The sequence below is a fragment of the Leopardus geoffroyi genome, chromosome E1 (assembly GCF_018350155.1).
Source record: "Leopardus geoffroyi isolate Oge1 chromosome E1, O.geoffroyi_Oge1_pat1.0, whole genome shotgun sequence".
Classification (NCBI taxonomy): domain Eukaryota; kingdom Metazoa; phylum Chordata; class Mammalia; order Carnivora; family Felidae; genus Leopardus; species Leopardus geoffroyi.
This window is the reverse complement of record NC_059330.1, coordinates 60316851-60331247: the sequence shown is the minus strand read 5'-3', so window position 1 is coordinate 60331247 and position 14397 is coordinate 60316851. Positions and strand designations below refer to the sequence as shown.

At 62.2% G+C, this 14397-nt stretch overlaps 1 protein-coding gene across 2 annotated transcripts; it reads right to left on the bottom strand.

Moving 5' to 3' along the window:
- Positions 1-3171: 3171 nt before the first annotated feature.
- SLC25A10 (solute carrier family 25 member 10) lies at positions 3172-11112 on the bottom strand. 2 transcript variants are annotated; one of them, XM_045489866.1, is made up of 11 exons: positions 10554-11106; positions 7983-8102; positions 7277-7391; positions 7133-7181; positions 6873-6914; positions 6086-6129; positions 5856-5926; positions 5642-5734; positions 5226-5303; positions 4415-4471; positions 3172-4297 (listed from the first exon to the last, which is right to left on the bottom strand). In XM_045489866.1, exons 1-11 carry the CDS (start codon positions 10644-10646, stop codon positions 4196-4198), a joined length of 864 nt encoding a protein of 287 aa, XP_045345822.1. In that variant the 5' UTR covers positions 10647-11106; the 3' UTR covers positions 3172-4195. The 2 variants fall into 2 exon arrangements, with proteins under 2 accessions (XP_045345822.1, XP_045345821.1); XM_045489865.1 differs by having other exon boundaries at positions 5642-5926; positions 10554-11112.
- Between the last annotated feature and the right edge of the window lie 3285 nt (positions 11113-14397).

Genomic DNA, 14397 nt, shown 5'->3' with positions numbered 1-14397 from the left:
GACGTTACTTAAAAGTAAAATCTTGGAAAGGAAATTCTCTTTTCAAAGTTAAATATAATTATCTCCCTTCTAAGCAAGATACGAAATGGATGTCTTATTTAATGTTTCCACATAGCATTATAAACGCTCCCATATGTTACGGTCCCATTACAACAGATGGTCCCGTTTCTGTGTTACCAACACTACTACTGGGGAATGTGCGGGTGGGGAGGGACATTTCTACCTGTTTGGCTCCCTTTGTAGTTTTGTGTATTGCTTGAAGTTTTTTGTTTTTGTTTTTGTTTTTCCTTTCTGGCATTTTACCTATTTGCTTATTAATGTTTATTTTTGAAAGAGCACAGGCAGGGAAGGGGCAGAGAGGGGGACAGAGGATCTGAAGCGGGTTCTGTGCTGACGGCAGACAGCCCAACGCGGGCTCGAACTCACAAACCCTGAGGTCATGACCTGAGCCAAAATCAGATGCTTAACCAACCGAGCCACCCAGGCACCCCTAGCATTTTATTTTTAAGCCGTCTCTACACCCAACATGGGGCTCGAACCCACAGCCCGGATTCTTTTTTAAAACCCAGTTTTTAGCTGGGAAACTACAGAATGCCTCTCTCTGCGTGCGGTCCTGGTGCTGGAGCCGCGCTAACCTTCCCCCGTTTCCGTGCGCGGCTGTGGACCTGCGCCTGGCTGTCCTCACTCCTGAGACAGCGTCCGCTGGCAAGGACAACCACGGCCCAAAGCAGGAGGCTTGACTCAGTAATCGCTCGGTAACTTCCCCCTATTGCAATGGGGGAAAGTCCAGGGTGACCTGACCTCCACCGCCCCGGGTGCTGCGCGAGGGGCGGGGGAGGGGGGCGGCCTCGGGGCGCAGACGGAGAGACGGGCTGCGCCTTGCAGCCGGGGCTGGGGTCCTCCGGTGTCCCCGCAGCACACCTGGATTCTCCCGGCCGTCTGGACTTCGTTCTCTTATGGCCAAAGAATGCTGCGTTAGGCGAACACACACGTGGTCCCCCGGCCGGGTGGTGGACGTTCGGTTGGTGTGAAGCGGCCGTGACCGTCTGTGCACAAGTGTCTGTGTGGACACACGCTTCTTGGCCTCTGCCAGAGCGAGCTCTGGGCGCGTGGCCCCTGCTGGTTCCCGCCAGGGTCACCGTGTCAGCTCTGACACGGGGGTGGAAGACGCACTGCCGGTGAGATTGTGGACGCGCGAGGGGAGGGTCCGGCCGCACGCCTCAGCACGCGGACGCCCAGCTGCCCTGCGATGCTCGTGGACAGACTGCCCTCTCCCCAGGACTGGTCTCGGCGCCCTTGTTGGAAATTGACAATACCCATCACGTAACTTTTTGTAAATTATAAAGTGTTTCTTTAAAAAAAAGGGCTGAGGCAGACCCTGGAAATGCTGACGTGCCCTCAGGCCCGAGTGTGAAATTAATCGGCTTGGGGCCAGACCGCAGGTGGAGCCTGGGTTCTGAGGCCGCACAGAGATCGAGGGGCCCAGGCCTTCCAGCCGCCCTTCCGCCCCAAGCTCCGCCCTGGGAAGCCACGGGGCGGGCGGGTGGACATCTCTGCTCCAGGAAAGGTACCGTCCCTCCCTCCTCCGCATCCTGCCACGTCCCTGCCAGGCCTGTCCTGTCCCTACCAAACCAGTCAGGGCACTTCCTCCCCCTGGTCCTGGGAGGCAGCTGGTGAAATGCCAGCTTCACGCAGGGCAGACCATCCTGTGGTGAGCCCAAGCGGCTGCAAGGCGAGAACTTGCCCCTCAAGTGGCCCAAACTTGCTGCCGGGGTCCGAGAAGCAGCAGCCTTCCTACAGCTCATTCACTCCCCCCTGGCTGTCCTGATTTCCTGTTTGGGCTGTGGGTTCTAGTCCCCTCCATGGGGGGACTGTGGCCTGGGCTGGGGAACCGTGTGCGAGCCCCAGGCCACCGCACAGCCGGGCAGGGCCAGAGCGCACCTCGAACACAGCAAGCCGGGCCGGCCCGCTTCCTCTGTGTGTGTCAGGGCACGCGGCTGCTCTGTGCTGACCCCCAAACGTGGCCAGACCCGGAGACCCCTGGCAAGGATGTGGCAGGAACCATGCCCCACACCAAGTTGTCTCGCCCAGGAGTGGGCCTGGATCCAGATCGCTTGCTGGATTTAGGAAAGAGCCCACTGGACGAGCTGCAGAGAAAGGGCAGGGAGGGGACCCCCCTCCGCACACAGCCAGCACAAGGCAGCCGGGAAACCTGAGGGTAGTGAAGACGGACCGTTAGTTTCTATCTTGGGTGCATTACCACCGCAGCGATCACATGCTTTGAAAGACTAACGTACAGGTACAGGTGCGAAGTGTCTGTCTGCAGAGGATTCAAAGTCTGGGATTTGCTTCCAAATAACGCAGTGGGTGGGGACGGGGCTGTGGGGCGTGAAGGTCACGGACAGCCCAGTGGGTGCTTACCCTGTAGCTGGGGTGGACAGGCTTGCTTTTGCAGGAACAGCTTTATCAGGATATAGCGGGTTTTAGTACATTTGCAGAGCTGGGCGACCCTCACCACTAATTTTTTTTATACACTCGAAATGCTCCAGGACGGTGTCGGAGGTCCTCATGTCTGAACGAGCTGCCAGCAGACCACCTGTCAGTCTGGTGAGCGGGTGGCCCCCGGGGGCGGCGCCCACAGGTCCTGGAACACTTCAAGGCCTCAGGTGGTACTCACACCAGCTCTTGCCCCAGCCCGTCTGCCCAAAGGTCTGAAGTCTTCGAGAGCCAGGGTCTCCCCAGCCCCTTTCTGGGCTTGCCAGACAACCGGGCAGTGCCCAAGAGCCCAGGACTCCGACTCCAGGGGCTCCTCCCACAGCCAAAGGGGGGGCTCCCAGGGCAGCCAGCCGGCCCAACAGGGGACCCTCAAACCATGGCGCTCAGGTGCCTGCTGAAAAGGGGAAACCCTGGGGGTCCATGGTAACTTGGATCTGGAAACTCAGCACTGACCAGACCTCCAACCTGCACACCCTTCCTCTCCCCTTCCCCGGTTTTGGGCTGCGGTCAGCCCAGTGTCCCCCAATTCCTTTGCCCGCAGGCTGCCCCAATGTATCCAGGGGCTTCTTTCCCACTCTGGGCCCTCAGCCTCGCCCCCGCCTCCCCCACCGCCCCGGACACTGGAGAGCCCTCCTCGGAGGGTGCAGAGTGGGTCTGTTGCCCTGGAGACCAGACTCAGAGCACTTCACGGTCCTTTATTAGTGTCCCTGCGGAACACCCCTTGCTGGGGTGGGGGTGCAGTACCCTGGGGTCCTGGGGAGGCAGATGGACGTGGCCCCGGCCCGCTTGCAGGAGGACAGCCTGCTTGGACAGAACCCAGGTGCTGACATCTGGGTCTCGGCTGCGGGGGGCCTTGTGGACAGCTGCCGTCCACACAGAGAGGGCCCCTGAGGGACACTGCGCAGAGGGGGCTGTGCAGGGAGCAGGGGGAGGCGTGGACCCCGTGCACGATACCGCACGTTCCCTGAAGGCAGCAGGACCTCCTGGCTCTGAGGTTCTGGCGAAACTACTTGTGAAAGCGACCGGGGGCTGGCTGGACCTGGCGCCCGCGGGCCATGTGGTCACCTCCCTCCTGGGCACGTGGTTTCTGCACGGTGCCATCTGCCCACTGGCCTGGAGCTACCAGAGCGTGGCCGCCTTCGAGAACTTCGGAAAAGCGGTGGTCCCTCTCCACGGATGAAAGTGCCATGTGCACACACACAATTTGGTAAAGCACTGCAGGGGGTCTGCGCCCCACTGCTCTGCCACCCAGGTCCTCCATGGAAGCTGCTGGAAGATGGTGTTGAGGGCCCCAGGCGGCTGCTCGATGAAATGAAGAAACCTCAGGGGCCAAAGGAGAAGGCGCAGGGGACCCCAGACCCTAGAAGCCCCAGCCCAGCTCTCCCACCTCCAGTGTTAACCAGCTACCCAGGGAGGAGAGAAAACCGGACCAGGGGCCTGGATACCTCCCCTCTGGGTGAGTCAGCAGTGTGCAGGGGACAGGCTGGGGCGGGCAGGTAGGAGATGGAGGGGGCGAAGGTCACTGGAACGAGCCTGCTGGGAAAGGACAGGGTGGGGTCTGGGGCCAGGGCCAGGGAGGCCGGGGCGCGCGGGGGCAGATGCTGGGCTCAGGGCAGCAGCGCTCGCCCACGGCCCTCCCCGACCCTGGAAGAGCCTGGCGCTGGGGGCTGGCCCTGGCTCAGCCCACTCCTTGGCCCCGTCAGGAGAGCACTTTGAGGCCAAAGTGTTTGCGAAGCTGTTCCAGGAAGACAAACGTGAGCACGGTGTGCGGCATGAGGCGGATGCCTGCAGGCACGAGGCCCTGGGCGGGGAAAGGGGAAGCAGGGAGTCAGAAGACCCCAGAGGGACCCCCAGCCCTGCCGCCCCAGCCCTGCCCCAGCCCTGCCGCCCCAGCCCTGCCGCCTCAGCCCTGCCCAACCTTGTAAAAGGCCAGCGGCCCGAGCTTTGCTGTCTCTACAGCGCAGTGAAACACACCCTGCAGAAAACACAAAACAAAGCAAAGCAATAAAAGAAAGGCTGCTTTTGGCTTGAAAGGCACAAACCAACCCCCCTCCCACCCTCAGCACCAGCCAGCAGCCCTGTGCAGAGAGGTCAAAGGTAACGACAGCTGGAGGCGAGTGCGGGGGCGGGGCGGGGTTGGGGGGGAGTGAACGGCCACCCCGTCTGCTGACACAGCAAAACCAGAGCCAGGGCAGGCGACCCGCCGGGCCCCCACAGCGCGTGGGGGACTGTTCACGCGGCAGGGCAGGCACGAAGCAGGGCACCGTAATGACTGGGGAGCCGCGGCGCGCGCTGTGGGTCTACCCCGGGCACTTCCCGAAAGTTCATGGACTACAGTGAACCGGCTGCCTCTGTGAACGCATCAAGGAATCGGATTTAAAAACACATACAGGGGGGTGCCTGGCGGGCTCCATCGGTAGAGCCTGCGACTCCTGATCTCAGGGTCGTGAGATCAACCCCCATGTCGGGCATGGAACCTACTCAAAAAAAGTAAAATAAAATAAAATCTTTAAAAACACACACAGTGCCGACCGCTGCCCCGGGGCCAGCCGGGGAGGACAACTGAGGGGACGCAGTCACAGAGGGAAGAGCCTCATCCACCTGCCAGGACGGGGCTCCTCCAGCCACGGAGCGTCAAGTGGCAGCACGGGGACTCCCTCCCTCCCCGCTGCCCCCCGGGCCCCTGGGTCTGTACTCGGGAGGGGGTGGTGCCTGCAGCCCCCATTCACCTTGTACTCGCCCTTGGAGTTCATCAGGCGGGTCTTCAGGACGTCGAGGGGCTGACACAGGACCGTGGCACATCCACCCTGGGTGGGGTGGGGTGAGGTGGGGGTGCTTATCACCAACGGGCCTGCCAGGCAGAGTGCGCAAGCACCCTCCCTCTCCCCTCACAGCCCCTGGCCCGGATCCCCGGATGCATCCCGAGGGACACCAGGAACCAACCAGGGACTGTCCTGGCTTCGGCAGCAGGGGATCCGTGAGCTCCTCCCTCCCCAGGGCCTCGGTGCCCACTTACACAACCCGGAGGGACACCCCCAGACTCGCCCCAAGCCTCCTGCTTTCTGGGCTCGGGCCTCATCCTGGGTACCCTCAGCTCCCAAGGCTGGTGAGGGACCCCCACCACCTCCGCAAACCCAGCACTCACCGCGATGAAGCTGGCGACAAAGTGAGTGAAGATGTTGTCGGCCAGGTACCCGGTGCTGAGGACCAGCTGCTTGGCCTGATCGTAGCAGGACAGCTGCGGGCGTGCAGGGGTGATCAGGGCCTGGAGGAGGGCCCCCAGCTCTGGGGAAAGCGAATGGGGGCCCACAGTGACACCACCTGGGCTGACCGAACCCCAGGGCCAGCAGAAGCCCCACCTGGCCCACGGTGACGAACATCCCGCGACTGGCCGCCATGCTCGCACCAGAGAACAGCTTCCTCAGACCCTCTGCCGGAGAAAGGAGGTGAGGCGCCCAGCCCAGCCCGATCCCTCAGGCCCGCCCAGGTCCCGCACATGCCCCCCATGCCGGAGGAAGGAGGTGAGGCCCCCCCAGGTCCTGCACGACGCTCCCCACACCCTCGGCCTCCTTGGACCCCCTCCTCTTACCTTCTCGGGCCACGCGGTACAAGCCATCCAAGGCATGGGCGTAGCTGCCAGGGACACAGAATGGACGCCGTGAGGCTCTCCCTGACCGCCAGCCCCCGAGGGAGGGTCCTCCCTGGGGAGAGGCATGCAGCTCTCACAGGAGTCAGGGGACAAAGGAGCCTGAAGATCTCCCAACTACCACCAGAAAACCCTTGCTCTGGGGCTGGTCCTGTCTGCCCGCTGTTGCTGAAGGTGAGGAGGGGGCCTGCCTGACCTCCTTCCACCCCGTTCCCTTGGCTCACAGTCTGGCCAAGAGAGGACAACGGGCTTGCCTGGAGCCCCATTTCACTGCTCAGCTGACTGTAGCCCGTGTCTGCACCTTAGCTAGGACAGCAAACCATAGGCAGCCTTGGAGTTAACAGGAACTTAAACTTCATGGAAAATAAGATTTTTACCGTAAAAAAAAAAAAAAAAAAAAAAAAAAAAAAAAAATCCCAGCTTCCAAACCTGTTTGAAGGCCCAGACTCAAACTTCTAAACCATCCTCCCTGTGAACAAGGACAAGCACAGGCCTCGGGGGCCCTGGGAGCCCAGCCACCATCCCAGACTCCGCCCCAAAGAAAGCAGCCAGAGGCCTTCTGACCCAGGACGGCCGTGCCCCGTGCGGGTTTCCCAAAGCTGTCAGCCGCCTCTGCTCTCTCCAGCTGACGCCACAGGCAGCACGGCCCATTGGGGCCCACGCTGGCGCCTGCTTGGCCCCTCACACCCGCCAGGAAGCCCCAGGAGCTGACCTCGGCCCTGCTACTCACTTTCGGCGCTGACTGGGCTCCAGCTTCACGTCGTTTTGCATCCTGGAACGGGGGGCACCGGCTCAGGGGGCGTCTCACACGCCCCGCACGGAGGTCAGCGGGCTCCAGGGCTCACCCTGGCAGTGAGCAGCTGGGCCCGCCCCGGCCTGCCCCCCAGCGCCCAGGACCCCAAGGCGTGAGCAGCTCTTTCCGAGCAGAACACACCGCGGTCCCGTCAGGGGACAGGAAAGACCCCGACCTGGGTGGGTGTGCACGCTGACCTGACGTTGACCATATCTGCAGGGGTCCCCACGAAGCCTCCGATGCAACCTGGGGCGACAGACCCCAGAGCCAGCATGCGGCGACTGGCGATGCCCGCATGCCCCCACCCTCCCCTGCCCAGCCCAGCCCAGCTGGCAGCTCACCGCTGATGGAACCCAGCAACACCTTCTTGTAGAAAGGCAGGGGTCCCTGGCTGCCCGTGGTCACGTGGTCCCGCACGGACTCATAGATGGCAAACCGAGTCAGGGAGTAAGTCATCTGGGGAAAAGGGGCCCAGCTCAGAGGGCGCAGGTGGAGGGACCCTGCTGGGCATGTCTGACACCTGTCGGCCCCCCCCCCCCCCCCCCCCCCCCCCCCCCCGGTGCACAGTCATCACCAAATGGGCCATGGGGATACAGGGACTCGCTCGAAGCCACACGGTCAGCAAGTGGCTGAGACAATGTGCAAATCTGGGGCTGGCGGAGTCCAGAGTCCTGCCCTTTCCTCTCTCTTTCCCTCCCTGGGCTCAGCTTCCCCACCTGTAAAGGAGGGTCTTGAGCCCCGTAGGAGGCAGAGCACACCCGATCCCATGGCACCCTGTGCCATCTGGGAGTTGCCGTCCCTGGGCCCCGTGGTTCCTTTGTCCTAACCACCGTGAAGAGGAAGAGAAGTCACATCCGGGCCCGCAGGGCACCCATGGCGAGGAGGCCTGGCTGTGTCTGAGTCCAGGCCTGGGGGGCGCCCGCCTTCCCTTCAACCTGCCTGGGCTCTGGGGCCAGGACCTAAGGAAGCCCCTGGCCGGGAGGCGGAAGTGCCCTGGCCACGCGTCCTGCCCACCCGGCGTCCCGGGAGGGGGGCCCCCAGGGGCACCTGTCTGCACAGGGAGGCGCTGAGGCCGTTGTAGAGCGCCAGGACGCCGTCGGAGCGCACCACCTGCAGCGCCATGCCCGTCATGCGCAGCTTCACCTCCTGCTGCGTCTGCAGATGTACCTGTCGGGGTCACACCTGCTCAGAACAGGGCCCCTGCCCCAGGGCCCACCCAGGCCGGCTCTGCTCTGAGCCCTTTCCCACCATCTAACACCGTACGTCCTCATGAAGACCCCGTGGGCCGACTATTACCAGCACCCAAGTTTAGAGACGGGAAACTGAGGCACGAGGAGGCAGAGAGGTGTCCTAAGGGCATCCAGCTGGGGTGCAGAGATGGGACGCCACGCCCACACCTGGCCCCAGCCTCGATCCCACACTCTTCATCGACAAGCGACAATACCAGCTGACACGTGAGCCCGCCAGGCCCGTAAGAAATACTCCACATTTGTGTCTGAGTCCTCATGGCACCTGCCACTGGGATGGCGGTTGGCAGCCCCATTTTACAGATGAGGACACCGAGGCACCATGCAGACACCCACCAGGTGACTGCAGGGCCCCGTTTCTTAGCTATGCCACTTCTCAAGAGGGACCAAGAGTCATGGGGACCCAGAGACAGTCCCGGTGGGCTGGGAAGAGGTGGTGCGAGTTCAGCGGGGGAGAAGGGGAAAGACACTTCTGGGAGGGCCAGAGCACGGCCACCCCTGAGTCTGTCCAGCCTCAGTGATGTTCTGGCTGGGCCTGCTGGGCAGGTTACCGACCCTCCTGCTTCAGTCTCCTCAGTGTGCTGTGAGCCCTAGGTAGCTCAGTGGACGGACCCTTCCCTTCCCACTCTGTTGCTGCCCAGGGGCTCTGGTGGTGGGGCAAAGGTGGGTTGGGGTGGAGAGGGCTTCGTGCTCAGCACAGTCGCATCAGCCGAGCTGGATAGGACAGAGGGCACTGGGCCTGGGGGCAAGGTGGCCATGCAGGAAGCAGCCCTCGTCCAGGCGAGAAGCAGCCTTGAGGACTGAGCCAGGGCACAGGGGCAAAGGGAGAGATCAACGAGCTGTAAAATAAGTTCTCCAGTGACCACAGGGCCAAGAGGCAACAGCCTCAGCCAGGGCCTCCCCTTGAGGCTGGCCTCCGTGGCTGTCCACACTGCCTGCTGCTCCCCAGCAGGGGCCAAACAGTGGCCCCGGTCCTGTGGCTGCCTGCCTCTCTCGACCTCCTCCCCCTGCAGGATTCTGTGGCAAAACAGCACCTGGGGGGCAGGCACGGGGCCTGTGGACAGGTACAAATGACTGTAGGCTGCCTGTGAGGGCTCCAAGGGCCCCTGGGAGCCGTGTCCACTCACAATCGGATGAGAGCCTAACCCTCCAGGGCCCCATGGTGGGGACGGGGGAGGGGACATGGGGAAAGCAAAATTAAACACAAGGAGGGGATCTTGCCTCCCTCCCCTCTCTCTGGTGGTCAGAGCAGCCTTGACTTGGCCCTGCTCCTTCTGGCAGCGCTCAGGCCCTGGGAACTACTAGGAGCCATGCAGGCCTCTCCCAGGAGAAGCCCAGGGGCCACCAGCTTCTCAGCCCCCCCTCCCCATCTGCTAATGCTGCCTTGACTGGGGAGGGGGTGCATTTTTACTAGAGAAGTCAATTTCCTCCATTCAGCAAAAAAGTCGCTGGAAGGAAAATACCTTACGTGGACGACAGCGTGGGGGCCTGGCCGGGCTGCAAGTGAGGCTGAGGTTTGGGTCAACAGGGCCCCCGTGCCCGTCCCTCCCAGAGGGTCAGTGTGGGGATCAGGCTGCTCTGGGTGGGGGCAGGGAAGGAGGTGGCTGGGCTGCTGTCCCTTGCCCACGGGTCCATGTGACCCCAGTCCAGGTTCCCCGGGGCAGGGCCTCCTGGGCAGGCTATGCTTTGCATCACTGGCCCTTTCTTCTTTGTTCTTTGTAGGCAGAAAGGGGCAGAAAACACCCCCCGCTGGCTCTGGGAGACAACAGAACTTCTGTCTTGTGCTGCCCCATAAGCGTATTTTCTAAAAGAAGTAAGGCAGGACCTGCGTGGGCGCAGGGTCCCTGGCTTCCAGGTGCCCACCCGGTCCAGGAGGGAGCAGCCACCTGCAGTCCGCCCTCCCTCACTGTGCGCTGGGTCCCCACCAGGCAGGGAGGCCACCTGGGCCCTGGGTGTGCTGGAGCCCTGGCTTGTCTCTAGATGCCAACTTCTGTGCGCCTCACAGAACCACCCCCTCAACTTGCAACCAGGCAGAAGCACTGTGCTCAAAAGTGAGGGGTGGAAACTGGCTCAGAGAGGCCAAGTGACTAGCCCAAGGTCACACAGGTAGTATGGGGGAACCGCGGCCCGTGAGCTACGACAACGGGGCGCCTCCATCCGGGAGTGGGCAGGGTCTCCCGGCGGGGGCGGTGAACCGATGCCCTCAGGCCCGGCGCCAAGGCCGACCCAAGTCCGAGGCCCTCCCGGGCAGTGCAGCGCCAGGCTGGTCGGCGCCCAGAGCTTGGGCGGGCCCCCTCGCCCCACCCCCATCCCCACCGCCCCGGCCCGTAGCGCTCGTCGCCCGCCCCCGCCCGGCCCGCGCCAACCTCACCTTGAGCAGGTCCAGCGGGTGCGTGCAGCAGGCGGCCCCGCACGAGGCCAGTCCCCCGAAGTACCAGCGCGACACGCGCGCCTCGGCCGCCATGGCTCGCGCCGCGGACGCCCAGGAGCGCCGGCTGCCGGCCCCGGTTCGCGCCGCCCAGACCCCGGCTCAGGCCCAGGCCCCGATCGGACCCCGACCCCAGTCCCGGACCCCGGCCCGCGTAGCCGTCCGCTCCGAGTTCAAAGCACCGTTCGCCACCCGCGCGCCGCGCAGCCAATGCGCCCGCGCGGCCCTGGGGGCGGGACCACTTGTGGGGGGCGGGGCCACCGCGACCCCGCCTCGAGCCGGGGGGCGGGCCCCGCGCCTTAAAGCGGCCGCGCTCGGGCTGGCCAGCGGAAAGGGCTCCTCCGAGCTGCCTCCCCGAGTGCAGCAGGCGGCGGGAGAGGGAAGGGGAACGGGCGCGGCCGCGCGGACCCCCGGGAGCTTGCTGAGTGGGCTGCTCCACTCTCCCCGAGAACCGGGCGTCCTTCCCCCACCCTGCTCCAGCTCCCCCAGGGCCACCCCCACGCCTAGGGCAGGTCTCCGAAGGTCACGGCTGAGGAGTGGCCTCGGCGCTCGGCCAGTCCCCGCCACTCCTGGAGCCCGGCCTCCTGCAAACACCCCGCCCCAGCCGAGGCCCTGACCTTGCACCCTGTGTCCCAAGGCAGCCACACAGGCCCTGGGGTCAGCCCTGGGACACGTGCGCCCAAAAGAGGTGGCACAAAACCTTCTTGGAGCCAACCTGCGAATTACATGAAAAGTAGGGGCAGAAGACAATCCACTCTCCGGAGCTCCCGGCCAAGGCCAGCCTCAGGTCTGCTCTGACCAGACAGCCCCAGGCAGCCATCCCGGAGGAGGACAAGGGGACAAAGTTCTGAGCCACGGGGGTTCAGGCTCCTGGGAAGTGGCAATCAGGAGGCCGGCTGCCCGTCCCCATGAGAAACACACCTGTGCACACGTTCCCACTCTCATCTCACCATCCAGCAAACAGCAGGTGCGAGTGCTGGACAAAGACACACCTGCTGGGCAAGATGGAAATTGGAATCCCTGGGGCCACATGGACCCAGGGGTTCTCCGCACCTGCTGAGAACCCTGAATAACAAGTCCAGCTGGCCTCTGAGCGCCCAGCAGTTATGTCGCTGTGTCAGAGGCGTAAGATGGGCCAGCAAACCTATTTGCTTCAAGTGGCCACCTGAAGACTAAGGAGACTGCCTTCCAGAAGGCTAGGAGGCTTCTGACCCTGAGGTCATCATCTGGGGAAGTGAACAGCCCAGAAATGCTGTGGACTGGGGAGGTGGAGGGAGCGTTGGCCACACAGACATCCAGCTTTTTCTTAAGGGGGGGGGGGAGGGGGGGAGACGGGAGCTGCATCTGGATGAAAACACAGGCCAGTGGGACCCGGAGCCGGAAGGGAAGGGTCGGAAGGGTCGCAGCAGTTCTCCAGAAGAAACCAGAGAGGGGGCGCCTGGCTGGCTCAGGCGGAAGAGCATGTGACTCTTGATCTCAGGGTCGTGAGTTCAAGCCCCACGTTGCGCATAGAGCTTACTTAAACAAAAATTCAATTGTATTTCTACACAACAGCAATAAACAATCTGACAATTAAATCAGGAGAAACAATTCCATCGAAGAGAAGGAAAGAAAAGAAACCAGAGAGGATGCGAGACACAGCTCCGTAAGGAAATGTGAAAATGTGTCACCAAACAGCGAGATGGCTTTCACAGCTGAGCTGGCCCTTTGTTTAAAAAAAAAAAAAAAACAGGGCTACCAGATGGAACTGCTAGGCTGCAGAGGAGGGGCCTCCTTGTCCAGGGTCCTATGGGAAGTAGGAGCACCTTTGAGCTCACTCCCTCTCTGAGACCCAGGCCAGCACAAAACCTGCCCCTGCACCGGTCTCATTCAGGATAAATCGAGATGTTGGAATCCTGGATCACCCGAGGGCAATGTTATCATCTCCTGACTGAGCAAACACGTCAGTGGCGTGGAGCGGGCAGCCCAGAAGGTGAGGGGCCAAGGTGCCAGCGCTTGCTGTGTACAGATGGTGGGCCGCCCAGAACATGAGACACAGCACGTGCGGTCTGCGAAGCCCCGCCTAGAACGGGAGAAGCCCCGGAAGTGCGGAGGAATCCTGGAAAATGGTAAGTGCGTGGTGTGTGGGGCGCCCTCTTAAGAAATAAAGGGTCTAGCTTTTGGCTTTCTGCTCAGGGGCGCGAAGGTGCTACTGTCTTCAGTAGTCCCCAGTCCGAGTTCCTCCGACAGCGGCCGCCTCCACCCTTCCGCCTAAGTTCCACCCCGAGCAAGACGAAATCAAAATCGTGGACCTGAGGCGCGCCAGTGGGGGAGTCGGGGCTACATCTGCCCTGGCCCCGAAGCTCAGCCCTACTGGCCTGTCTCCAAGATAGGTTGGTGATGACACTGCCAAGGCAACCAGTGACTGGAAGGGTCTGGGGGTTACAGTGAAACTGACCATTCGGGACAGGCCCAGATTGAAGTGGTACCTTCCACCTCTGTCCTGCTCATCAAAGCCCTCAAGGAACCGCGGAGACAGAAAGAAGCAGAAAAATATTAAGCACAGCGGCAATGTCGCTTTTGATGAGAGTGTCAACGTTCCCTGACAGATGCGCCACTGATCTTTAGCCAGAGAACTCTCTGGAACCATTAAAGACCTCCTGGGGATGGCCCGGTCTGTGGGCTGCAACACCAACGGCTACCACCCTCAGGGCACCAGAGAGGACATCGACAGTGGTGCAGTGGGATGCCCCACTAGCTAAGAACTACGAAGGAAAATACTTCCATGAAGGATCATTTGGCAACCAAAAAAGGAAAAAGGTGGGACTTTGCAAGCTGCAGGTCGGGGGGGGACTCAAAAAGATCCCCAGCAAAATTCTCAAATGGATCATGAAGACTTCTGCATAAATCCAAGGGGCTCTGAGATGCAGAGGTCAGGTGAGGTCTCGAGAACAAGGCTGCCGGCCACGTCTCTGGAGGACGTCCGTTCCTGAGCGCTCCTGAATGGCGCTTAGGGAGCTAGGATGGCACCACGCGGGGGCCAGGTGGACACCAGGGTTCCTGGAACGGGCAGGAGCCAGGGGTCAGCTTCTGATCTCCCCCTGCCGTGTCCTCTGTGACCATTTCATCAGCCTGGACGAAGATGCGGTACGCAGACTCCTACCAGGATCTGACGGGACCTCGCAAGGTTCTGTGCTAGTAACATCAAGCCAACGCAGGATGCATAGACCTACCTCCTGGTGTCGAGCCCACGGGCCAAGGCCACGGGACCCAGGGCACACCCCATCTACTGCCAGGTCTGAGACACTTGGCCAACTGCACCACAGCAGGTGGAGACCACAGCTGGGGTGGGGTGGGGGCAGGACCACGAGGGACCGTGAAGTCAGGCGGGGGGGCACCAGGTGACACTCAGCATCAGGGAAGCAAAATGAGTATGGCCGGAGGCACACGGTCAACTGTCCTTTTGAGCAGTCAGCCCCAGTACGTCCAGGACGCAGCGAGGGTGTCGTCATCCCAGGAAGAGGGGAGGGGAGGAGAGTCCTAATCATCACCCACAAGTCCCTTGGAAAGACAAAGGGGCTCAGAGCACACACAGACTCGGGCCACCAGTGCGAGGCCGAGGCTGAAGGCTATCCCTGACTTTAGATCCTCCCTTCCCCTGGGAAGGGCAGTTGGGCCAGCAGGATACCCAACCGGTCATACCCGCCTCAGGTGGCCCAGGAGTCACCTCTGCTGAGAGAAGGCACACCCAGAGACCTGCTGATGGTGAATCATTAACTCCCTGGGACTGTGCGGGCCACAGGTTTGG